Consider the following 27,069-nt stretch of genomic DNA (forward strand, 5'->3'; position numbering starts at 1 on the left):
CTTAAGTGGTGCTGAGGAATCGAACCAAGGGCCTCATGCATGCAAGGCAAGTGGTCTACCACTGAGCCACCTTCCCAGCCCAGTTTTCTTTCTTTTTTTTTTTTTTATTTTACTAAGTTTTGTATTGTGAAAATACCATACAGAGGGGTTACAATTACATGAGCAAGGAAATGAGTACATTTCTTATCAAGCATTGTTCTTCACAGGTGTAATTGCTGCCCCATTCCTGTGGGGAATAGGAATACTTTCTTGGCTTCTCCAGTTCTCCCTTGAAACACTTGTCTAACCTTTCAAAGACCTAGTTTAAGTATTTCACCCAGCATGATTAGGTTTTGGGGGATTTATTTATGCCACCTCCTCTCAAGCATACATAAACCTTCTAGTAGTATTTAGTAGATTCACATGTGTATATGTATTTAGTTCTGATGCAGAGCAGTCCCATCACAAGGATCCCTCTTGCACCGTAGCATAGGTACAGTACCTCCTCCTCCTCCTCTTAACCATTTCCTAATACCTGGCTACCACTGATCTGTTGTCTATCCCTATAATTTATCATTTAAAGAGTGTTGTAAGTGGAATCATACAGTAAGAAAACTTTAGGGGAGTGGCTTTGTTTTGTTTTGTTTTTTTCACTCAGCATAATTCCCTTGGGATGGATAAGTTGAGGGCTTTTTAAAAGTGATTTGTAAAGAAGGTTAGCACCTTTCCCACATGACTTAATGGTTATTGTAACTTAGCAAAGAAGGCAATGTGCTTCTGCTGATCCTTTTCCCATAGGAAAGAGAAAACCCCAGCACTCCTCACCATTGTCTCTCCTAGACACTCATAGAAGAAGCGAGAATTCTTTTTCTAATCAACATGTTGGTCCCTTGGTAGAAAACAGTCATAGTTCTTCTTAAAGGGCATTGTCTATCTCTATAATTGTCTTTTATTTCCAGAGGCCGTCCCAGTCAGTTCTATCTTCCATTCTCCTTTCCATCCCCTCACTTTTTCCATCCTGACCAATTTAAAACAATTCATTCTGTGAAACAAGCTTTTAACTTGAAATTTATATGCATTGAAGAGTACTACTTGTTCCTTAGGCCTTGCAGGAAATTATCGTGCAGTTCTACTTCACATACAGTGCTGTTTTGCCTCAAAAATAATTATTAGCTAACTACTTCATTTGTACAAATGAAGTAGATATTTCCTGACAATTTTATTACATATTAAGATCTCTGTCTGAGTTCCATCCAAGTCATCTTGAGTAGTAGGGTTGTTTTTTAAAAGAAGTATATGCACAAATGTATATAACATTTCAAACTATAAAGAGTCTTGGTGGTGCATGGTAGTACAGAACTGTAATCCCAACACTCAGGAGGCAGAGGCAGAAGAATTCTAAGTTCAAGGTCAGCCTGGGGAGACCCTGTCTCAAAAAATGTGTTGAAGCTGGGTACCAGTGGCTCATACCTGTAATTGTATCTGCTCAGGAGGCTGAGATCTGAGGATCACAGCCCAAGCCAGTCCAGGCAGAAAAGTCCAAGAGACTACATTGAGGACGTTGTTTGACTAGCATGGGTGCTATCCCCAAAAGACCCTTGGTCGTTCCCATCATCCCTTCCCCTCCCATAAAAAGAAGAATCTTAGGAGGTATAGTGTTTAGAGACTTAATTTGGCTTCACAAAATTAAAAAAATTCCATTAGTAACTATTAAAATAATAATTAATGCTATTTTAAAGAGTTAACATTTATAGAAATTGTCCTACAATACTGAGAGAACTTATAATTGACATCTCAAATAAGCCTGAGAAGATTATTACTATAATATAGGAACAATTCAGTATTGACTAGCCTGTATATCCAGATGTTTTTCTGGGTAATTGCTTTAAAGTTTGTTCTATAGGAAATTATAGAAATTCAGTGTTTTCCTTCACTGATATATTTGGCTCCAGACTGGGGTAGAATCATACTTTTATTATAGGAATGTTTGTTCTTAGATGCATAAAGGACCAAGACAAGAACAAGCTATTAATCTTCTAAAACATAACCTGGTCATAATCTTTACTTAAAAACTAGGCCCAATAGATGCTAATATGGTAGCTCCGAATTAATTTTGTTTTTCCAAATTGCCTTTCTAAATAATTAACTGTGGCATGTTGCTGACAGTAGAGATCCAGAGCCCAAAAAGTTGAAGACTGAGGTACTTTCCTGTTAATGCCTCTATATCCCCAGTACTATCAGGAAAATATTATTCACTCTTTCTACATGTTAGAATGCTCATTTGATACAGAGCCCAGTCACTAAAGTCAGGTTTTGAATCTTGTCTCTTTCTTTTCCAGTTGGCACTTGCTTCCTAAAAACCAAAGAAACTCAAATAATAATCAATAGTTTTTATTGTTATTTTTAATTTGGTGCTGGGTGTTGAACCCAGGACCTCATGCATTTAAGTTGTTTTGATTGTCTATCAAAACATTAATAGTCTGGAGAAAATGAGGGAGGGGATGACATTGTTCAAAAAGAAATGCACTCACTACCTGACTTATGTAACTGTAGCCTCTCTGTATATCACCTTTACAATATTTTTTAAAATTTTTTTATTGTGAAAATACCATACAGAGGGGTTACAATTACATGGGCAAGGTAATGAGTACATTTCTTATCAAGCATTGTTGCCTCCTCCTTTGTTTCCCTTCCCATCCCTTCATATCTCCCCCTTACCCCTCCTGCCTCCCCCCCCCCCCGCCAAAGTTGTAAAGTTCGTTTTTCAACATTATTGCAACAATGAGATGTACAAGTTGTAATGGTGAAATACAATATTTTTTTTTAAAAAAACAACATTGGTAGTTAGAAACATCATGAAATAGGGAAATGCATGCTTAAAAAGGAAAGTATAGAAGAGAGAGTAACAGACAAAGAAGAGAGAGCTTTCCCAAACTTACAACCCTATTCTTAGGGCCTCATTTAACCTACTTACCTCCTGAAGACCCTGTACCTGTCTCCAGGTATTTTGGGAAGTTAGGTCTTCAGTATAGGAATTTAAGAGGACCTAAGCCAATCCATAGCAAGTCAATGTATGTTCTTTCGTTTTTTTGCAATACTGTTTTATAGCCAGTTATTTTTCACTTAAATTTGTTGTAAACAGCTTTCCATATCAAATACATCAGCATTTATGTCATTTAACAGCTCCATAGATTTCCTGGGTAAAGACATACCATAACTTATTTTTACATTTCCATATTTTTAGACTTCAAGGATAATCAAAAGTATGCTTTGGTTTCCGCTTTCAGATTGACTCTCTTTTCACTTGATAAACGGTTTTTTTCAGGGAGGGGTCCAAGACTAGGACTTGAACTTGGTAACTGATGCTTTTGCTCATTGGCTGATGCTCTACCATCTGAGCCACACCTCCAACCCCTAGTTATTAATTTGAATAAAAGCCTATTTGGAATTAATTTTAAACTTAAGTGATTCCATGAAATAATAGGCTAATAGCATTTACATGATTCTAGAATTATAGTTTTTCTGGTTTAACACTTATGACTGAAGGGATATAGTTTCATGAGCATTAACAACTGGAGAACCTTATATAGTAGTTTGTCACCATTAAAAGATTCCATACAAATTCTGAATACGATATACATCTATTGCTATTGATTAATAATAATATATAAAAACTAAGATTCACCAGTATTGCAGATGTTACTTTTCTTCCTTGAAAAATCTTGATTCCTTATGATGTAGCCATTAGAAAGGACAAAATAATGGCATTTGCAGGGAATTGGATGGAACTAGAGCAAATTATTTTGAGCAAGGTAAGCCAAGAACAAAGAGTCAAACGGCACACGGTCTCCCTGATATGTGGATGCTAAAGCCAAAATACAGGGAGATATGACAAACAGAACTCGAGAGAAACAAAAGACAGCCATTCATTTTGTTGTATCATTGTTAAATGACTCCATGTTCTTGACTGTATATATATATATATATATATATATATATATATGGTATAGATAGATAGATAGATAGATAGATAGATAGATAGATAGATAGATAGATAGATAGATAGACAGACAGACAGATAGACAGACAGACAGACATGGATACACGCAATGGAGGGAAGCTAGGAGGAGGACAAAGAATAAGTGGGAAACAGAACAACATACAACAAAGGGGTCCATCAGCTGTACTGGACATAGAAGAAAATGAACTAAGCAACCCAAAGACAGCAATGGGAAGGGAGGAATGAGAGGGAAAGAGGGAACAGCTTATACTAAGCCAAAAGAAAGAAATGTAAAACATCACCTGATGTGGAAGAAATAGTTGTATTGTCAAAGCTCATAGAATTCACAGACTTTATAGATCATGATAATGACCATTTTCCTTGTGAAGGCTAAAATGTGTTTGTGACATTAAGTATCACTATTCCACAGTACTGTGAAATATGTAAAATTTATGTAAACACCTAATCTCAATTTAAAAAGAAAAGTGAGAGAAGGGGGGATGGGTTAGGAGTGATGGGTGACAATGTTGTTAGACACCTTGTATCTTGTATTCATATACTGTTTCGTAGAATAGGAACGTTTTTGTACAACTACTGGAAGATAATAAAAAGTTAAAGAAAAATCTTGATTCCTTATTTTCTGTAGGAAAATTAGGAGTGCTTCTTAACAATTTAATAGTTTTTCCAATTACTATTTGAACTTTTAAAATAGGACACAAACTTTCTGCATGCTATACATAACCCCTATCTGAAATGGTTGAAGCCAGAAATATTTCAAATTTTGAAATTCTGCAGATATTGGAATATTTGCACAGAGTTTACATGTTGAGCATCCTTAATTCAAAGATCCAAAATATTGAAATGTACTTTTTAAAAGTTCTAGATTTTTGGATTTGTTATGCTTAAGCTTTACTTCTTGAAAGCAGAGTGATTTTTATCATTTCTGTTTCTAAATTAAGCCCTTTGATGTCGTATTTCAAAGCATAAAGAAATTTCTGATAAATTGAGAAGGATTTTGGAAGTGTTCATACTGTTAGGAGTACAGGTTCTAATGTAAAATCCAACTCTTCCCCCATCAAATCAAGAATCTGTTGCATTCTGAATTGTTTGTGCACATGTATTTTCAAGAGGAGATGTTTTATAGAATTCAGTATTTTTAAAGTGTTGATGGCCAGGAATGGTCTTGCCATGGCCAAGATAGTAAAATCAGTGACTATCATATTGATGATGCCGTAGTGGGTAGCAGTGTGTTCATAGTAGGTGCTAGTATACTAAAGCTTTTCTGGGATTTTTAGTGAGAAAAAAATGTATAGCCATAGTAACTGAAGAGGAGTGTTAGAGTAACCTGGGACTTAGCATAAGTCAAACTTGTACAGCAGCAGTTTCTGTTCTTTGTATAAAGCAGTTCTGTTCTGTGTGTTAAGTTTCTGTTCTTTGTGTGTAAGTTATGTTGCCTACTCCCAAGAATCAGATCTGGAGCAGACTCAACTAAAGAAAGGTCTTTATTAGTCTTAGCAGGGACTCAAAACTATTGAAAACAATGCTTGCATTTCTGTTACTTGTGGGAAATGAATGTATATGGTTATTTAAAAAATAACACCAAGTTAATTATGGCAGATAAACATTTTAAAGAACATTTTGGGCAATATTTGGTATCGTATAAGCAAATAAATATTGACTTAGAAATATCTGTCCAGTGGATCCTAAACTATTTTATCTGTTTAGTGATAAGGAATACAAGACCAACATTTTATTAGGTTTTATTTAGTTTTTTAGAGTAATATCGATAGCCTATAGAACTTGTAATTAAATATAAAGAATTTTGGTTTTATTCACTTATTATGGTAAATATATCTGCCACACACATTAAATAGGAAATAAAGGTATATGCCAAATTCCTATTCCTTCTTTTAAATAAAGTTAATAGAATTTAAGTAATTTTTTTTTTTGTCGGTCATGGGGTCTGGGTACCATCCCTCAGCTCTTCAGCTCAAGTCTAGCGCACTACCACTTACGCCACAGCACCACTTCCTGCTTTTTCTGCCTATGTGGTGCTGAGGAATTGAACCCAGGGCCTCATGCATGCAAGGCAAGCACTCTACCACTGAGCCACCCTCCTAGCATGTTAAGTAAATTTAAAAAAACAAACCAAAAAAACAAATGGTACTGGTAATAATTTACTTTAATGAAAAGTTTTATGAAAGCCATTCTTAAAGTTTTTATATTAAGAAAACCATTGTCTTTTTTCAGATTAATTTGCGCCTCATCCTGGTGAGCGGAAAAACAAAAGAGTTCCTGTTTTCTCCTAATGATTCTGCTTCTGACATTGCAAAGCATGTGTATGACAACTGGCCAATGGGTGAGTGGTGTTTTCTCCCATCAACGAACATTGTAAATTCTTTGTGCCATACCTGTTTTGCAAACATTTTGTATAAGTTGTAAGTATGTAAAATGAAAAAGAATAAAAGTAACTGAGGTTATGAGAGCCGGATTTAAAAGGAACTTCCCCTAGATTTTGTTTCTCAGCTTTGTCATTCAAAGCAGCAAAGGAGCTAGGTGAGCAAAGTCCTTGCTTTTGCCGTAGCGCTAAAAAATAGTTTTGAAAAGGAAAAACACAAATTGGCTTAATACATAATAATTTCATATCAATGAAATTATTTTTGCTAAAACAAAATAAAAGGAAAGAAAAGCTACCTTGACCAGATTATAATCCATTCCCATTGGTCTTCTCTAGCATGACATATTTAAATTTTAGCTGTAACATAGTTAACCTAACTTACATTACTCCATGTCTTCCCTGAACAAGGTCAGTTATGCTGTGCCTTTTCAAGCCACTACATGTAATAGACAATTTTTTATTGGTATCCCTTCCTTCCTCTGCTGCTTTCCTTTCTAGTGAGACTCTGTATTGCCTCCTTAAATGAGTCTTTAGTTCATGTTCTTACTTAAACTTGTCCAGTTGTCCTCAAGACCCTTTCCTGTGTTATATACCATAGGGATAGCATGTTTTCAACCATTCCTTTACATTTTTGTTTTGTTTTTGTTTTCCAATACTAGGAATTGAAACCCAGAATCTCATACATGCTAGGCCACTCCACTGAACTACATCCTCAGCCATATGACAATTTTCTTTTGAAATAAAGTCTTGCTAAGTTACACAGATGCCTTAACATTGAAATCCTGCCTCAGGCCTTCCTAGAAACTGAGATTACTTGGCATTTAATTTTATTAGCAGGAGCAATTTGAACTTTAAAAGGACAAGACTTATTTCAACAACAACAAAATACAATGTATATACATAATGACTCTTAGGTTACTGGGAACCTCTTTATAGAGAAAGGGAATTCTTATAGATTCCTGAGTTCTGATTTAAAATTTTTTTTTATTATAATGCACATTTTAAAATATAGAAACAAAATGAATTAAACTTGGTTCTGAGAAACACAAAACTAAAGTGGATGTAGAAAGAAAATGCAAATAATGCCGAAATTAAAAAAAAAATAATGACATTAATGTGCCAGATGATATGCTTTTGGTAAAACCGACTCACTGGCACCTTGAATAGTGTTAAGAGTGGTAGACCCATGGTTCTGCAGACTTGCCACAAACCTTTATTCTTATACTGTCCCAATTCTCACTCAAGTCTTCTCTTAGAATAGGTCACTACATACGATCAGCCCCTGTTCTTTTTTCACTAACCTCTTAAAAGCTACAGTACCGACTGCTTGTCACCAGTGTAGTTATCAACCTAATGTATGTTTGGACACTAACATCCCAAAGCTACACTTGGCTATCATTTTATTATTTTAATTATCTTGCAGATCTCTTCTAGATGACCATTATAATTAAAACAATTTGAAAAATCCTGAAGAGGACTTTTAGATTCTTAGAAGGTGTCTGTATAGGTTTGTAGTTCCCAGTCTAAGAAACACTGATTTATGTAACACTCATTTTTCTTCCTATTGATGACAAATGAGTTGGTGTCTAAATCGAGAAGGAACTGAAGCTAAAGGTCATATAGCTTAGAAGGAACTTCAGAAAAGCTGGGAGCTTTGGGTTTTGTTTTTTTTTATATCAAGACAAGGTTAATAACTAATAGTATGAAAGGCATTTTTTAAGTACCTAAGAACAGTGAGTAGATAGTACACAATAGATTATTCTTACAATTTGAGAGTGGAGTCCATAGCTGCTGTGGTGTGTGGATTCATGGGATGGTAACACAAGACACAAAAGAGTAATCTCCTGTCAAAATAATTTTTATTTGGACAAATGTATAGCTTACAGTAAAAAGTACTTCCATTTGCTAATTATTTGGCTTAGACATTGAAATTAGTTTAATTCTTTCAAATACTAGTATTAATGATAAACAGGGCATCAAGCACAAGTCTTTACCATTAAATGGTACCCAAATTGAACAAATCATCTACCAGTATTGAAATTTACTCAGCTTGTTGGTACTAACCCTAAGGAAAAAGATTTTTTTTTTTTTGGGGTCCAGACATGGGGCCTGAACTCTGGGCCTGGGCGCTGTCCCTCAGCTCTTCAGCTAAAGGCTAGCACTCTACCACTTGAACCACAGCGCCACTCCGGCTTTTTCTTTTTGCTTATGTGGTGCTGAGGAATCAAACCCAGGGCCTCAGGCATGTAAGGCAAGCGCTCTACACCACTGAACCATCTTCCTAGCCCGGAAAAAGATTTTTAATTCCCAGTTTTTTCTCAGTTTGTCAAACTTACTCAGAAAGTTTAAACAAATAAAAATGAAAATAAATTCTTTTATATAAAAATTAACATTTTATGCTTATACTGTATGTATCTTAAAAGGTGCTAAAGATCCATTGAAGCTAAAGGTTGTTGAAGCTAGTAACAAGAATATAGCAAATGTTTAGTCAACAAAATACTTTGTGTGTAATTTATGTCTGGAAGGATTTAGTTTTCCTAGACATATCTTTAGGCAACTTTTTGGAAGTATTGCTAGTAGGTAGAGTGATGACATAGCATTTTAATAGTACCTGGAATTCCTTCTGTAAACTTTGTTCTGAATTCCATTCTAAATTTTGGATCCTTAGAGAGGAGAAGGGAGATAGCACATTAAATAAATGATGTGCTTGGAAATCATAGTATAATAAAATGTATAATTTCAAGTTTTGCAAATGAAAAATTGCTTTAAATACTTTTAGAGCGCTATTTCCAGTAGGACTTGGAACACTCAATATCATTTGCCTTTAGATCTATAAAACATTCATATCCTGACCAGAAATACCCTATTAAACAATAATTTTAGAAGTGATGAGGTAAAAACAATTCATTCTGAAGTGTTAGTGCTTATTAGATTTTTCTTCTAGAAGAGGAAGAGTCTGGCTGGGGGCAGCAGACTCAGAAAGCAGAAAAGGCTCACGGGAAGGGAGAACAGCATAGGCAGGGGAACCAGAAATGACTGACATTCATTTCTCTTGTAATTTTCTGTGGAAAGTAGTGATTTTATCAAATGCACACTCATCAAGCCCAAAGGGAAAGTTTTTACTTACCTCTACTTTCTTCTCTCCCTCTATTTATTATGTTGTCATCTACTATCTGACAATAGGAATTTCTATAGGAAACAAACTGATTGTATAGTTATATGCTAAGGTTAAATATTCTGTTGTCGAACTTGCCGAGATAGCTCACCTGGGAGAGCGTTAGACTGAAGAAATATTCTGTTGTCTATTCTACAGACTGATTTTCTTCATGTCTTTGCCTCGTTTTCATGTTTGTATAGTATCTTCTACCAGGCACTAGTTTTGGGGCTTCTGAGAATATTCACCATGACTAAAATGAACTGATATTGTGTCTTCTGTAATGTTTGCAATTTGCCTCAAAAAGACAATAGTGTATCATCATATCAAATATATTGAGTTTTTCATATTGTTTCTAGTCTTAAATATATGTCTTTTAACAGATGCATGTATTGGGACATTAAAATATAGTGTAATGGCAATTCCTTTGTACAACTACTTAAAGATATTAAAAGGAAAAACAAAAATATGCTGCATTACTAATAACTGAAATGAATTTTCAAGTGATATATTTCTCTATATTATATATAATATAAAGATGTACATGCATACACTGTGTTGGTGTGTGTGTTTATTACAATTAGGTTTCTCCCAACTTAAGTTTTTAAACTTCAAGCCTATGATTTGGCACATTTTTGTGTGATTTAAAAGGCAACTACTAGTGACGTAGTTGGTAGAGTGCTAGCCAGTTGAAAGTGGACATAGGAGTGGAAATTGAGTCCTGATCTCAGACCTAGAAAAAAAAAAAAAGAAAAGGCAAAAACTTTTGCTTTTTAATGTACCTTTTTGCTATTTAATGAAAAAACTGAAAAAGAGCAAAGCCTGAAGTGACTGTTTTGTGACTATTCCAATTATTAGGAAGTGTCTTCTGTGATGTACTAAACTGATTTGTGTCTGGACTTTTAAACAGTGCAGTAGTGCCTCAATCGTGTGTTGAAATGCACCTAACCAGTTCTGTGGATTCTTTTCAGACTGGGAAGAAGAACAGGTCAGCAGTCCAAATATTCTGAGACTTATTTATCAAGGACGATTTCTACATGGAAATGTCACATTAGGAGGTAAGGAGTCACTTTTGTTGGGATTTAATGTCTGTCCATGGTAGTATCACTCAGTTTATTTTAAATGCTAATGCTCGAACTTCCTAAGAAAAATTCATTTAAACACTGAATCTGCCTTTTTTAATACACTATTTTACATTTTACATTCATTTAAATTTTATTTTAGAGCTAGTTTCAGAAATAAAATCTATCTCCAAATAGGAGTATATATACTTACTCCTTACTCTTTTAAATATGTAATTGTATTGTACTTCTGGTTAATTAAATTTAGATATAATATTTTTAAGCAAAAATTTGACACATGATCTAGGAAAAGTTTATAATTGGTTTTCAAATGTAAAGAAGAGATGTTTCCAATTTAATTCCTACAATATAATTGCTAATCAAATAAAAGTAAGCGATTGTCAGGAATACAACAATCTAGTATGGTGACTGAAAGAGCAAACAAACTTCGTAACCAGACTAAGTTGTGTCTCAGCCCTATGACCTACTAGATGTGTGACGTTGGGCCACTTTTCCTCACTGATAATAGAGATACAACAGTGCCTGCTGCATAGGTTGGGAGGGATAAATTCCTTCTTAGAACAGTGGTTGCTACATAGTGTACACTTAATTGTTAGCTATTATTGTTCTTTATATGTGGTTGAGAATGTGTAGCTCAATAGTGCCCCCCATGGGGCACATCGTCTGCCATTGGAATTTGTTTTTATTTTGATTAATATATATTATATATTTCACATATATTCAGACAATTTTAGAATTTGTAGGCAAATGAAAGGATCTGCTTTAAAATAATATAACTGAAAATAGTCAAGACTATTTAAAACCTACACGTATACAGCAAGACTTGAAAAGCAGGAGGCAAAAACGTCATACTTGCAAAGTAATGATTACAAACCTTATTCAAGTTTATAGTTGATTAAAAAGAAAGTCATAAAGAGTAAAGAAAATTTTTCTAATTTAAAAACACAAGGTTGATGGGCTGGGAATGTGGCTCAGTAGTAGAGCGCTTGCCTTGCATGCATGAGGACCTGGGTTCGATTCCTCAGCACCACATAAGCAAAAAAGAAAAAAGCTGGAAGTGGCGCTGTGGCTCAAGTGGTAGAGCGCTAGCCTTGAGCTGAAGAGCTGAGGGACAGCGCCCAGGCCCAGAGTTCAGGCCCCACGACTGGACCCAAAAATATATAAATAAATAAATGAAAAAAATAAAAATACAAGGTTGAGAATTTATAATTGTTCACCATTTCTTGTTTCTACGTTAAAGTAGCCTAGTCAGTACAATAATTTTATTACAGTTGACATGTAATTAAATTTAGAATCCTATCTCCCAATCTAAGCTTTTTTCTGTGCTTAATAAAAAAAGGATACCTTAAAAAATCATTTCAAGTTTCATCAAGGAATTATTTCAGTATTATCAGCATAAAGAAATGAGGAGTGAGGTACAAATATTTCTGGCTTCACACTCAAGAAATTGGGAGTAAAGGACCTAACAAACAAAAATCTTTTTAAGGTACTTTGTCTTGTCTTGGCTAAAGGTGGTAACTGAGATGAACCTATTTTGTATTGATCTTTATTCATCTCCTTTCTTAAATAGTGAGGATATATATGTCAAGCCTGATCCTTGCCTACCAAGGATCATTTTGTTGTTGGTGGTGGTGGTGGTGGCGGTGGTGGTTGTGGGGCCTGAACTCTGGACCTGGGCGCTCTCCCTGAGCTCTTCAGCTCAAGGCTGGTGCTCTACCACTTGAGTCACAGCACCACTTCCAGCTTTTTCTGTTTATGTGGTGCTGAGGAATCAAACCCAGGGCCTCATGCATGCAAAGCAAGCACTTTACCACTGAGCCACCTTCCCAGCCCCCAAGGATCATTTTTATACTGGGAAAGTTACCTGACAATAGGAACCGTATCTCATTTCATAGCAGAGATGCACTCTACATGTTAAGTTCAGCCTATGGTGGAAACCATACAGAAAGCAATAGGGTTTCTTAAGTGGTTTTAGTTCTAGTTAATGATTTTAATAGAGACATGTGTAAGTAACCAGATTTCTTCTGCTTTTCACAAAGCATTAAAACTTCCTTTTGGAAAAACAACAGTGATGCATTTGGTGGCCAGAGAGACATTGCCAGAGCCAAACTCTCAAGGTAAGCTGTTTCCTAAAGAGCCACATGTAGGCATTCAAAACTAGCTGGTTTTTCTTGGACATTCTGAAGGAAAAGAAGTTTTCATAGTTATGAATTAAGCTTGTCAGACAACTAGATGTATTTGAAACGTGCCAAAACTAAAAGATTATTTAGTTGCTTGTCTTTATTTTCTTTTTGTTGGTCATGGCTTGAACTCAGGATCTGGATGCTGTCTCTGAGCTTTTTCCCTCAAGGATGGGGTCTACCACATTGAGCCACAGCACCACTTCCAGTTTTTCTGGTAGTTAATTGGAGATGAGTCTTCCAGACTTTCTTGTCCAGGCTGGCTCTGAACTGCAATCCTCAGATCTCAGCCTCCTGAATAGCTAGGATTATAGGAAGGAGCCACTGACACCTGGCCCGAAAAGATTATTTGTTACACACATGTAATTTTTTTAAATGCAAACATTTTATATAATTTTATGGTTATTAAGGTATGTACAAAAGTGTTAAAATTTCATAATTCAGCCACATATTTCTGTTTTGGACAATGTAACCTCTCCTTCGCTTTCTGCAAACCTTTTTTTGGGGGGGTCCGGTTGTGGGGCCTGAACTCTGGGCCTGGGCGCTGTCCCTCAGCTCTTCAGCTCAAGGCTAGCGCTCTACCACTTGAGCCACAGCACCACTTCCGGCTTTTTTCTTTTGCTTATGTGGTGCTGAGGAATCGAACCCAGGTCCTCATGCATGCAGGGCAAGCACTCTACCGCTGAGCCACTTTCCCAGCCCCTGCAAACTTTTTTTAAAATAAGTTTTTATTGTAAAAATGCTGTACTAGAAGGGTTACAGTTACATGAGCAAGATAATGAGTACATTTCCTATCAAGCATTGTTACCTCCTCCTTTGTTTTTCCCTACCATCTTCCCTCCCATCTCCACTACAGTTGTCATCCGTCCTGTCTGGTTCCCCCCCGCCCCCCCCCCCCCACCCCGCACTGCCTAAATTGTAAAGCTAGTTTTTCAACATAGTGTCTTGCATCTCATTGTTACAATGGGTCAATCTGTATTCTTACTTAAGCATTTTGTTTTTTCCCTTCCCCTCCCCAAATTAGAAAAGTGTATATACAAGATGCAGGGCACTGACATCAAATACAGTGAAAACAGGGGTTATACCATGGGGGAAGAACATTCAAAGAAACAAAAAAGTCACATGGTACATTATAAATACATTAGAAACAATAGCAAGAAAGAAAAAACCACTTGTGTCCCTATCTTGGGGTTCATTTTGCTTAACATCATCTTATCTGCAAACATTTTCAAGAAACTACTCCTCATAACACCTGGGTGTCTGCCCCTCCTCCCTGTGGTTCTGCCAGCATTCTAATAAACAAGGTGTTTTGGTTTTATGTTGTTGTTTTTCGTTTTCCCTAGGTCAGAGGAATCGTGAAAAGACTGGAGAGAGTAACTGTTGTGTAATCCTGTAAACGCTGCCTGCCTAGTGGGGAGTGAGCTGTCTTTCTTTCGTGCTGCTGGGAAAGAGGAGACCCAGCACAGCTTCAGAAACCTTTAGGAGCAGTCTGTCTGCACATCCATAGGACTGAATTACTCATGAACACTGACATCTTTTCTCATGAAGTAAAAAACCAAGAACATTTTTCACTATGATTTTGTATTTCTTGTATTTTTGTTTAAGCTAAGCAGTTTTAAAATATATTGGTTTTTGAATGCAGTCAATCTCCAGGGGAAAAGTTAACAAGTTATCTTTCACAGCAAAAATTATTTTGCCGCCACACCAATTTTCATCACCAGAACTAACAAATCAAGTGTCCCAAACACAATTTGCACTAAAAAAGATTGGCATTATTTTCCTCATCAGCAGAATTTATAAGAGTTTCTGGTACCTAGAAATACTCATATACACAGTTCCACACTGGAAGACACCCAGCAATTGATGAAGTCAGTGATGGGGCCAGCTCAAGAGGGAATAAATGAAAAAGAAACTAAAAGGTTGGGCAAGTTCTACCAAAGTCAGCCATGTTCGCTGCACTGGCCCAAACTATTAAGCTGAGTGTGACTATTTTCACTGCAACAAATGAAAAAATAAAATGTGCCTGTTGTTTTAAGCACTCGGTAGAGGGCTGATTAAAACTGGTTTTCTTCTTGTACCACATCCTGCACTCTTGAGTCCTCCGTGGCTGAGTGCTCATCAGACAGCACAGCAGGGGTGAGAGTGCGTCTCTAGCCTTAATGTGGGAGGGTGCCAGTTGCTCGGAGGCTTTCGCTGTGCTGAAACACCCGAAAACCTCAGTGACTGATCATTTCATGTGTTTGAATATAGAAAACTGAAATTTTCCATAATCATCACTCATTCATAATTGTGTCCTGCATTGTGCTTACTCACTAGAGTTCAAATGAATTCTGAAATTTAAAAAAAAAAACCTCCATTAATACTAACTTCCTTTCTTTATGTAGTTTGTGTTGGGTGTTAGTGCTTGCAATCAAAATCAAAAGCAGATTTTCAAGGCATACATGATGAAGGATGCCACTCTTTTATTTTATACCAATAATTTAATGATTGATATGCTAAAATCAATTTGCACAGCACTAAAGCATGAGCTAGTTTCATCTAAACCTGTAAAAAATATGAAAGATTTTATATATTTTTCTCTGGGAAGACTTCTTCCTGGATGAAATTACAAATATATGTAGAATATATTTAATAAAAGACTTATAAAATGCCTAACTATAGAACTTAAATATAGATTGGCGTGTAGAATATAGAACAATACTCCATATAAATAACTTTAGCCTTTTTAAAATTGAAGTTGCAGGCTGACATTATGTTCTATACTTAATAAGTGTTCTTGGCCCTTAAAAATGTGTAAAATGTTCAAATGGTCAGCTTTCTTTAAATGCATTCAGGTTATTTTATTCATTGTTAATGCTTTGATGAAAAGGCTTTATATGCAGTAGATCTACGAAAATATTGTTCATACTGATCAGAATTAAATTTGTATAGAGCAGAGTTTTAAAATGAATGTAAATAGCACTAAACATTTTCTTTCTGCAACCTGTACTTATAGATCCTTTGTGTAAACTAAATAAAAAATTATTGTAGTGCATTTTGGTGGTAAGGTCTTGATTAGGTCATTAATTATTTAAGCACTGGCTCATCCATGTTAAAATTCTGTTCTCTTCTTCCAGAATTTCCTAAAATTTATTTACTCAATATTCTGCTGTTGGCTTGGGGATATTCCCAGTGTATTCTTGATATTTGACCTGGATAATTTGTGTGCAGTCACCACAGAGGAGAAAATTTTGTCCTTGCTGTTATCACTAATATGTCCTATTGAAAAGATACTAAATATTTATGTGCTTTGTTTATAGTTCATATGTGAATCTTGTCAGTGTTGTCTCAATCAAAATCTAGTAGCTTTTTAATTGGGCAGCTAGCCATGTAATACTTACTTTGGTTCTAATTTTTCCAAAGTTAAAGAATATTAGTTAATTACCACTCACTTTTATGATGGTTAAAAATATATGCTATTGGTTTCATTGTAATTTTGGGGTTCTCACATTAGAGTTCCCCTTTCTTCAAGATTTTGATTTAGTGTTTGCTAAATGGGATAAACTGGCCTAGTAGTAGTAGAAGAATTAACTCAGTACCTAATATAAAAGTTGTACAAAATGAAAGCAAATAAATAAATAAAAAATAGCAGCAAAATAATATACTGAAAACACCAAAAATTTAGATGCCTTAATAATATATATGTGAAAATATTCAGCTATCCCTTTAAAAACAATTCCTTAGACTACCTGATAGTTCAATTATAATCAGTCATATCCAAGGCTACCAATGAAGATCCCTCTGCCAAAAATAGCAGTTCACTCTTCTCATGAGATCTGTATAGATCCAGAAGTGTAAATAAGGCCTGAGTTATGGGCCTGTGCCCTTGGTATCTAATTCATCTCTTTTACCTAAAGTGTCCTAGCCTGTAAGGGTTCTAAACAAGGCAATCGTTCATTTAAAACCTTAGCATGTCTCCCTGATTTGAACTATTTGTTTTCTCTTGGAGATAGTTGTATCTTATCATGAAAAATGTATCTAAATCATCCACATTAAATGAAGTTTTCTCACAGTGACCATTTTATCCTTAGTTTCATGGTCTTCTTGCCTAGTGTTGCAGTAATTTCTGTTAGCTGATTGTGGTAAATATGTTTAATGTGAAAAGCAATTAAAATTTCTTCATCTGTTGTAGAATATTCCTTCTTTTAAATGATTTCCATTCATAGTTTTGGTGTACTTCTTTTATCTCTACTCATCCCCTCCCCGCTCCCCTTGGCCCAGTTTATGATGAGACTCTTCAGTAAAAGTCAAATGATATCAGCCTTTACTTTGCAATATCTTACTAAAATCATAGAGAAGAAGTTACAGTTGTTAACATATGTGCACCAAATAGTAGTGTACCCAGGATCATTAGACAAATTTCTGGATTTACAAGTGCTGAGAAACCCAGTACAATAATAGTGGAAGACTTCAATACCCCACTCATTACCCAATAGGTCATCTAAGCCAAAAACCACCAAAGAAACCTTCCAATTAAGTGGAACCTTAGACAAAGTGAAATTAACTGAATATTTCACCCAGTAACTGCACAATACACTTTCTCCACAGTACATGGAATTTTCTCCAAAATAGATCATACCCTTGGATTTAGAGCAAGTCTGAGCAAATACAGAATGTTGAAATTAACTCATCAGACCAACAGCAAAAGATGCCACAGAAAAGATTCCAACACATGGAAATATATATGAGACAGCATAAAGATGCTCTGTGAAAGCTATTGATCAATAGAGGGTGAGGGTGGGAAAGAGTAAAGAGACTGTGAGGAAGAGAAATAGACTGTTGGTGAGTGGGGACTAGTAGGGTTTATACTAACAAGGAGGATGAAGGAAGTTGAATATGGTAGAACTAGATTGTTTGCAACTGTGAAAATAAGATAACCTATTGAAATTATTGTAGGAAGGAGGGGAAGAGAGAAAAATGAGAGGGGATGGGATTGATTAGGGTACATTGTACACATGGAAAGTAGCAGTGAAATTGTCTCCCTCCTGTATAACTAACGTAAGCTTAAAGTAAAAGTCTGCTGTTTACAGAGGGAAAAAACCCTCAGGCATTAAAATTATAATTAATGGAAAAATCATTTATAATTATATTTTGACTGAATTCACAGAATAGGTTGAGAAGAGATTCCTTCCCTCCATTTCTCTTTTATTTTAAATCAAACTGTTAACTGCTTATGGCTGAGAAAACTTGTCTATAATGTGAATTCATTCTTTCCTTTTATTCATTTATTCACTTATTTATTTTTCAAGAGTTCCATGTTTAGTATTAGCCACATAGAATAAAAGATTTTTACCTCTCTGCTTTCTGAAAACTGAATATAACCACTGGCCTCTGAGTTGGAAGTGGAAACTCTTTGTCAGACTTCCTAGGAAATAATATACAGAAATCAAATTTAGCAGTTTTCTTGGCTTTTGTTTGGGGATTTTTTAAATATGATGACTGGAAGAATAATTAACCAGCAAAAGCACTGAATTCATAACATAACAGCTGTTTTAAAATTTTCAGGCATTAATTTTAGTTGAATTTATAAAAGTAATTGAAGTGAAAAGAAAGGAATTCCTGACTTAAATGTTTCTTTACTACAAAAGGCAAGGGTCCCAAGATCTCCTAGGATTAAGGCAAGCATAATTTTTATTTTTTATTATAAAGGTGATGTACAGAGGGGTTAGTTACATAAGTCAGGTAAAGAGTATATTCCTTTTTGGATGTCACCCCTCTCCTCACGCTCTCCTAGCTTGAGTGATTTTTAAAAGGAAGAGAAATGGGGGGGAGGGGAGTAGCAGGAGGACCAAGAGGAATAGGAAGAAAAGGAAGAGGAAGAGGAGCAAAAGGAGAAAGAAAAGAGCAGAAGGAGGAGAAAATCAAGAGGAGGAGTGGAAAGAGGATCTAGAGAAGGAAGAGGAGCAGGAGGAAGAGGGGATGCTGTTTAACATTGTTCATCAATTTCAAATACTAGCAACCAATTTCCAGCTCTGAAAGATGAATCCCTAGGTACTTCTATCTGACCCCTGTGAATTTTGCCTCTTAACATCAACATCTTCCATGTTTCTAAGGCTTTGCTTTTATGTGTTCTCCTAGCTACCTTTACCTCCAGAATTAGGTAGATACTATTTTCCCCTACCAGTCTTTCACCAGGCTTCAATACCCCAGATGGGTTTTGTTTATGAATCATGACTCATCTATCAGCTTGGTAAGGTGTGATTGTAAACAAGTGTTTGGAAATAGCTCAGGATGCTGTTTGACGGTGGCTACCTGTGCCTTCGTTGCACAAGGACAGAGTGTAGCTATGGTAGATCACATTTTCCTTCAGAGCTTTGAAGACATTACTCGGTTGTCTTACAGCTCTAGTTGTTACAAAGAATGCTAAGGCTAAGCCAATCTTTTTGTTTGGTTTCTATTTTTCTAGATGCCTGAAAATGTCTTAGTTTGTCTTACGAGACTTTGTTGTTGTTTTGTCAGTGGTGGGGCTTGAACACAGGGCCTGGGCGCTGTCCCTGAGCCCTTTGTCCCTGAGCTTTTTCTCTCAAGGTTCGCACCCTACCACTTTGAGCCATTACGTTACTTCTGGTTTTCTGATGATTAATTCGAGGTAAAGAGTCTCATGGACTTCCCAGGCTGTTTTTTTCTTTGGGGGGGGGGGTTGTTAGTGGGGGGAGGGGGGGAGGTTCGGTCATGGGGCTTGAACTCTGGGCCTGGGTGCTGTCCCTCAGCTCTTCAGCTCAAGGCTAGCGTTCTACCACTTGAGCCACAGCGCCACTTCCAGCTTTTTTTTCCCTGCTTATGTGGTGCTGAGGAATCGAACCCAGGGCCTCAGCATGCAAGGCAAGTCATCCTCCTGAGTAGCTAGGGTTGCGTGTGTGAGCCACCAGCGCCAGACTTAGTTTGTCTTAGCATAGAACTTTCAATATCAAAATCTCTAAACACATGTAATATGCTTTTAATCTTAGTATTCCAAGTATTCAGTCTCTGTGGAAGATTTTGTGTATCCTTCCTCCCTCCCTTCCTTCCTTTCCCTCCTTTTCTTCTTTTTTTTTTCCTTCTTTTTAATTTTGTGGTACTGAGGATTGAACTCAGGGCACTGCAACTGCTGGGCAGGCACTTTGCCATTTGAGCCACACCCTCAGCTCTTTTTGCTATTTTGAATAGGGTCTTCCACTTATTTTTGGTCTGGGCTGGATCTGTATCCTCCCATTTACACCTGTTTACACTTCCTGTGTAGCTGGGATGACCACTTGCACCACCACACCCAGTTGTTTATTGATTGAGATGAAAGTCTTAGGAAGTGAACCTGTGCCTCAAGTGTAGAGTGCTAACCTTGAGAAAGAAAGCAAAATGGTAAAGGATAGCATCCAGCCCCTGAATTCAAGTGCAGGGGGTAGGGAGAGTCTTACAAACTTTTTCTTGGACTAGTTTTGAACTTTGAACTTTGATCCTCTAAGCTCTGGTTCCCGAGTAGCTAAGAGTACGGACATAAGCCACTGTATCTGATGTTTCTTTTTTCCTTTAAAACAAAACAAAAACACAAGGTTTACCAAAAAAAAAAAAAAAGGTTCAGGGTTGCCCTTGAACTCTTGGGCTCCAGCAATCCTGCCTGAGCTACTGGAGTAACTGACATTACAGGTATGTGCTACCACATCTGGATTTTGTATTACACCTCCACTTTCAGTTTCCTATTTCAGTGGCACCCATTACTCCTGAATTCTCTCCCATCTGCTGTGTCTGTGTCCTTTCTGCTTTATCTCTTCATTTGCATTCACAGAGACAACCTTGGGGCTTTCTTCAAAGTCAGCACTTTCATTTCTCAGCTATGACTGGTCTTGAGTCTTAAAACTGTACCGTCTGGTGCTCTCATTGGAGCAGTCTAGGTTTTGAGGGGTGGTGTGGGTAGAAGAGGAGAAGGAACAGAGTTAGGGCTGCCTGAGCCTCAGATGGAGAAGGTGCACCCCCATATCTCTGCTCATGTGGGGTGCAGAGCCTCTCCATTTAGTGTGGGAAGCTGGAGAATTCAGAGGACCCTCATTTCCACTACAGAGTCAGCTGCTTTCACTCTCCTTCCCCTTTCCCCATCTCTGTCATCCTCCCTCTCCTCAATCTCTAAGGGACATTTTGAGGGGAGGGGTCCTGGGACTTGAACTCAGGCCCTGTGCATTTTCCCTGAGATTTTGTATTCAAGGTTAGTACTCTACCACTGATGGCTTTATGGTGGTTAATTGAAGAGTCTCATGGACTTTCCTGCTTAGGCTAGCTTTGAACTGTGATCCTGAGATCTCAGCCTCCTGAGTACCTAGGATTACAAGCATGAACCACCAGTGCAGGGCTACTCCTAGACCCTTTATATAAAAGTTCTCTCTATTGCTCCTCACACCGCTAGTCACCAAGAAGGAGAAAGAACAAACCACTGACTCTGTTTTAAGTAACTCTAACCACAAGCCTTAAAAAAATTAGCAAATATTAATTACAGAAAAGAATAGTTTCATGGAGACCTTTTCATACATGCATAAAGTACTATGATCATATACACCTCCCGTGACCCTCTCATCCCCTTCCTCCTCCATAACAAACCTCCTCCTACTTTAGTATATGTCTTTTTCTCTTTAGATTCTACATGTGAAGGAAAAGATGTGATCTTTGCTCTTCTAAACCTGGCTTGTTTCATTTAACATGAAGATCTCCAGTTCCATGCATTTTCCTGAAAATGACATAATTTCATTCCTTCTGGCTGAATACTCTCCTTTCCCCATTCTCCGTTGATGGACACCTGGACTAATGATGGTGCTTGGCAGTTGTGAACAATGCTGCCATGGACATGGGGCGGGAAGGTGTCTGTCTTATACTGACTTCGTTTCCTTCATTATATGCATGGAGTGGTGCATTCTACTTGTGATAGCTCTATTTTCTGGTTTGGGGGCACCACCATACTAACTTTCATAGTGAATTCCTATCAATGGGAAGATGTCTGTTTATGTCTTGTCCTTCTCACTCATTAAGCATTTATTGAGCATCTACAATATGCAGTGCCCTGGGAGAGGTGACAGGATTTCATGAAGTAGTGTCATCTCTACTTGTTTTAGCACTCTGTTTTCATTGTTCCCATTGTTTCCTTGTGCTGCAAGTTATTATTCTCTCTTCCCCACTCTTCTCCATACTGCTTTCCCCACTAATCTCTTTGGGCATGATCATTCTCCAGCCAAGTAATTTGCACAGCTCTGTTTATTTTACTGGAACTTGAATTCAGGGCTTTGCACTCTTAAGCTTTTCACTCAAAGTTGGCACTCTAATCACATGAGCCACAGCTCCACTTCCAGCTTTTTGCTGATTAAATGGACATTAAAACTCTCTCAGATTTGTCTGCCTGGACTGGCTTCCAATAGAGATCCTCAAATTTGAGCCTCCTGGGCAGCGAGTATTACAGGGGTGAGTCACTGGCATTTGACTGTAGGCAACATGTTAATATGGCCGCTCTTTGATGATCTCATGAGCCTCAGCCACATAGGAAACAAGTTCTACAGTGTGGTTAAGAAATCTTTCCTGGGGCTGGGAAGTTGGCTTAGTGGTAGAGTGCTTGCCTTGTATGCATGAGGCCCTGGGTTCGATTCCTCGGCAGAAAAAAAGCCAGAAGTGGCGCTGTGGCTCAAGTGGTAGAGTGCTAGCCTTGAGCTAAAGAGCTGATGAGCTGAGGGATAGCAGCCAGGCCCAGAGTTCAGGCCCCAGGACAAACAAGAAAGAAAGGAAAGAGAAAGAAAGAAATCTTTCCTGCCAGGCTTTGGTGGCTTATGCCTGTAATCCTAGCTACTCAGGAGACTGAGATCTGAGAATCATGGTTCAAAACCATCCTGGGTAGGAATGTCCATGAGATTCTGATCCAGAGTCTCCAGAAAACCAGAAGTAGGGCTGTAGCTTAAAGTGGTAGAGCACTAGCTTTGAGCAAAAGAGCTCAGAGACATCACCAAGTGCCTGAGTTCCAAGCCCCATGGCTGACCAAAAGGGTGAGAGAGACAGACAGACGGAGAGACAGAGAGACAGAGAGAGAAGAAGGAAAGAGAGAGAAGGGAGGGAGGGAGGGAGGGAGGAAGGAAGGAAGGAAGGAAGGAAGGAAGGAAGGAAGGAAGGAAGGAAGGAAGGAAGGAAACAAGGAAACAAGGAAGGAAAGGAAAGAAATATTTCCTGGATTTGACTGTCCTTCCTACAGAGCCAAGGTAATACCCACTCTGCTTGGACAAGCAGATATGGAGCCTACTATCTGCAGTTACAGTTCACCCTTTGGGTCTTGGGGTTCTATATTAGAAAATTCAATCATCCATAGATTTTTTTTTTGTCGGTCATGAGGCCTGAACTCTGGGCCTGGGTGCTGTCCCTCAGCTCTTCAGCTCAAGGCTAGCGCTCTACCACTTGAGCCACAGCACCACTTCCAGTTTTCTGGTGGTTGATTGGGAGATAAGAGTCTCCTGCCCGGGTTGGCTTTGAACCAACATCCTCAGATCTCAGCCTCCTGAGGATTCCAGGCAAGCCACCTGTGTCCAGCTAGATTTTTTTAAAAACTATCCCTGTACTGAACTTTTTCAATTTGGTGTGGGGATTACATTCAGGGCAATGTGCCAGCTAAGCCAGCACACTACACTCCAAGCCTGAAGCCTTTTCTATATCATAATTCACATAAGCATTCTCACCACAGTGAGCATTTCCAAAGTGTATATGTTGTGTTAAGTGTGACAAGTAAGCTAGAGCTCATTTAAACTATACAGAAGGCTATGTCTAACAAATACTACAGAAAAGAAATGTAGGATTTTTGTTGTTGTTCTTTGCTTGTTGGTTAGTGCCTGTACTGGAGCTCAAACTCAGGGTCTGAATACTGTTACCTTCTTTCCTCAAGGCTGGCACTCCACCACTTGAGCCCCACCTCCACTTCTGGCTTTCTGGTGGTTAACTGGAGATAAGAGTCTCACTGACTCTCCTGCCCAAGCTGGTTTCGAACTGTGACCCTTGGATTTCAGCTTCCTGAGTAGCTGGGATTATAGTAGTAAGTCACAGTAGTATTTGATTGGGGGAGGAGGGGAACAAAGGACCACTTTGAGCCTAATCAGAGGACATGGTTTCCATGGGGGACCTTGGAGCCACCCCCCCCCCCGCCCAAGGACAGTTTGGGATCATTGTATCAATTGTGTAATCCATACTCTGTCTAATATTAATTCTGTTTTCCCCCAGCTGCTTAGGCAGGTCTGCTCACCACCCCAGGAGTTTGTCTTACTCTTTCCTGCCCTGGCACCTTTGCTCCTATCCTGTAACCATCCCCTCTGGGCCTCTCATTCCAAATCCAAAGCTTGCTCTGTCTCCCAGAGGCTCCACTGGCCACCTCCACTGCCCTTCTAACAACCAATTGAGATACTGGCATCCTTCTTCCTCTGTTTTCCTCATCTAAGATTAGCAGGTTGGGCCTCATGTGGTGGCTTAGGTCTCTAATTCTAGCTACTGGGGAGGACTGATGTTTGAGGCCAACCCATGCAACATGTTATCAAGAACCCATCTCAGTCAGGAGTGGTGGCTTATGTCTAAATATAATCCTAGCTGCTTGGGAAGTTGAGATCTGGAGGCTCATAGTTCAAAGCCAGCTGAGGTAGAAAATTCTGTGAGATTCCATCTGTAAAAACAGCCAGCAAAAAGTCAGGCTGGAGGCATGGTTCAAGCTCAAAGAAAGTTCAAACTATGGTACCAGAAAATAAAAAGAGAGAGAAAAGTAAAAGAGGAAGGGATGGAGAGAGAAAGGAAAGGAAAGGAAAGGAGGAAGGAAGGAAGGAAGGAAGGAAGAAAGAAAGGAAGGAAGGAAAGGGAGGGAGGGAAAGAGGAAGGGAGATAGGGAGGAAGGAAGGAAGGAAGGAAAGGAAGGAAGGAAGGAAGGAAGGAAGGAAGGAGGGAAGGAAGGAAGGGCCTATGTCAACATGTTAGTTGAGTATAGGGTCAAACACCTTTAATTCCAGCTAAGTGAAGGGTATAGGTTAGGAGGACCTCAGTCCAAGGCACTATTCCTAGGCATATGTAGTCCTATCCAAAGAATAACTTAAAGAAGAAAAAAGTACTGGGCACTGGTGGCTCATGCCTGCAATCCTAGCTACTCAGGAGGCTAAGGTTTGAGGACTGGGGTTTGAAGCCAGCCAGGGTAGGAGAGTCTGTGAGACTCTTAAACCAACAATAAAAAAAGCAAGAAGTATAGCTCAAGTGGTAGAGTGCTAGCCTTGAACTAAAGAAGCTCAGGGGTAGTACTCTGGCCGAGTTCAAGCCCCAGGACTGGAAAAAAAAAAGGGGCGGCAGGTTGGACTAAGGAGCTCTGTAATTCCCTCTGATTTTCCAGATTCAAAAATTCCCAGTCTCCCGTGGCCACCTCCCCCAGGCATAGCACAGGACCTCTCCTCATTATGTCAGAAGCAAAGCACAGCACGCTGGACTTCATGCTCAGTGCCAAAGCTGATGGTGAGACTATCCTAAAAGGCCTCCAGTCCATTTTCCAGGAGCAAGGAATGGCAGAGTCGGTGCATACCTGGCAGGACCGTGGCTATTTAGCAACCTACACAAACAAAAATGGCAGCTTTGCCAACTTGAGGATTTATCCACATGGACGGGTGTTGCTGGACCTTCAGAGTTACGACAGTGATGCACAGGGCCAAGATGAAATTGACAGCCTACTGAACAAAGTAGAAGAAAGAATGAAAGAACTGAGCCAGAACAGCTCTGGCCGGGTGAAATGATTGCCACCTATAGTTCGAGGGCGCCTGGTTGAGTATGACATAGATGAAGTGGTGTACGATGAAGATCCACCTTATCAGAACATTAAAATTCTGCACTCCAAGCAGTTCGGAAATACTCTCATTCTTAGTGGGGATGTTAATTTGGCAGAGAGTGATTTTGCATATACCCAGGCCATCATGGGAAGTGACAAAGATGATGACACTGGCAAAGATGTCCTGATTCTGGGAGGTGGAGATGGAGGCATATTATGTGAGATAGTCCAACTGAAACCAAAGATGGTCACTATGGTAGAGATTGACCAGATGGTGATGGATGGGTGTAAGAAATTTATGCGAAAAACATGTGGCGACGTCCTAGACTATCTTAAAGGAGACTGCTATCAGGTTCTCATAGAGGACTGTATTCCAGTACTGAAGAGGTACGCCAACGAAGGGAGAGAGTTTGATTATGTGATTAATGACTTGACAGCGGTTCCGGTCTCCAGGAGATGATTCCACATGGGAGTTTCTCAGACTGATTCTTGACCTCTCGATGAGAGTACTAAAATGAGATGAGAAGTACTTTACACAGGGGAACTGTGTCAATTTGACTGAAGCCCTGTATTGTCCTGTGGAGTTCTCCAAGGAGATTGTCTGTGTCCCTTCATACTTGGAATTGTGGGTATTCTACACTGTTTGGGAGAAAGCTAAACCTTGAAGATGAAGCTCCCGAATGTGCTGCAAATAGCCTTCCTGACCTCCATATTCTGTATATGACATCTAAGCGAGTAAGGCAAATGAATTGTGAATTCCTTCAAGTTTTCTCTTTTTAGGAATTATTTTTAATTTTAAAAAAGCCAGTGGAAAAATGTATATTTTGATGAGCTAGGGCGTTGATTTTTTTTTTTGCAAGTCAGTTGAAGGACAATTAGACAGCAAGCAAAGACTACAAAATGCACTGACCTCCCTAGAATGTGATTTTTGTTACTTTTTATCTCTGTGTGGGGTTTTTTTTTGTTGTTTTGTTTTGGTTTTGGCAGATTTTCAATTTGGACATTTGGAGGAATGAATATCTTTGTTTTGTTCTGGAGAGAAGTTCTTTCCCACAAAATTGACTTAGGTATTAAATTTGGTGCTTATAAGAGGAAGTGTTCAAAATGCAGAGGAATGCTTCCATCAAAATTACAAAAGAGAAAAAAGATTCCAAGAAAAGCCCCTCCCATGTTCAAGAGCCCCATGCAGTTCTCAAACACATTCAGTTTCATCTATGACGTCTTTATTTCCACCAGGTTGACTGTGCACAAGTGCAATTGTTTATTTTCATTGCTGACAGGAGCAGATCCAAACCCTGAGTGATGGCCACAGAACCATCTCGAAGTGGCGCTCCTGCTCAGACAGTAAACAGCTTACATATGTTCAATTATCTGGCTTGTCTACTGAGCCCTGGGGCCTCGGCTGAGGCCTGATTGGTGACGATCCAATCCAGCTCTCTCAGGATGAGTTCCAGAGAAGGCAGATGAC

The 27,069-nt window shown here is 38.4% G+C and overlaps 1 protein-coding gene and 1 pseudogene across 2 annotated transcripts in view; both read left to right on the forward strand.

Moving 5' to 3' along the window:
- Positions 1-16,854, forward strand: part of Ubl3 (ubiquitin like 3) — a 57,728-nt gene extending 40,874 nt beyond the window's left edge. Inside the window, exons 2-5 of the mRNA XM_070003037.1 lie at positions 6,230-6,338; positions 10,503-10,589; positions 12,653-12,730; positions 14,137-16,854. Coding sequence (XP_069859138.1) covers positions 6,230-6,338; positions 10,503-10,589; positions 12,653-12,730; positions 14,137-14,189 — 327 coding nt within the window. The 3' untranslated portion in view covers positions 14,190-16,854. The remainder of the gene's footprint in view (positions 1-6,229; positions 6,339-10,502; positions 10,590-12,652; positions 12,731-14,136) is intronic.
- An 8,340-nt stretch (positions 16,855-25,194) lies between these two features.
- LOC138813546 (spermine synthase pseudogene) lies at positions 25,195-26,397 on the forward strand (annotated as a pseudogene). Its single transcript, XR_011367843.1, has one exon. The product of XR_011367843.1 is annotated as a spermine synthase pseudogene (transcript).
- The last annotated feature ends 672 nt before the right edge of the window (positions 26,398-27,069 follow it).

Source organism: Dipodomys merriami, unplaced genomic scaffold (assembly GCF_024711535.1).
Source record: "Dipodomys merriami isolate MVZ:Mamm:240054 unplaced genomic scaffold, mDipMer1.0.p SCAF_6, whole genome shotgun sequence".
Taxonomy (NCBI): domain Eukaryota; kingdom Metazoa; phylum Chordata; class Mammalia; order Rodentia; family Heteromyidae; genus Dipodomys; species Dipodomys merriami.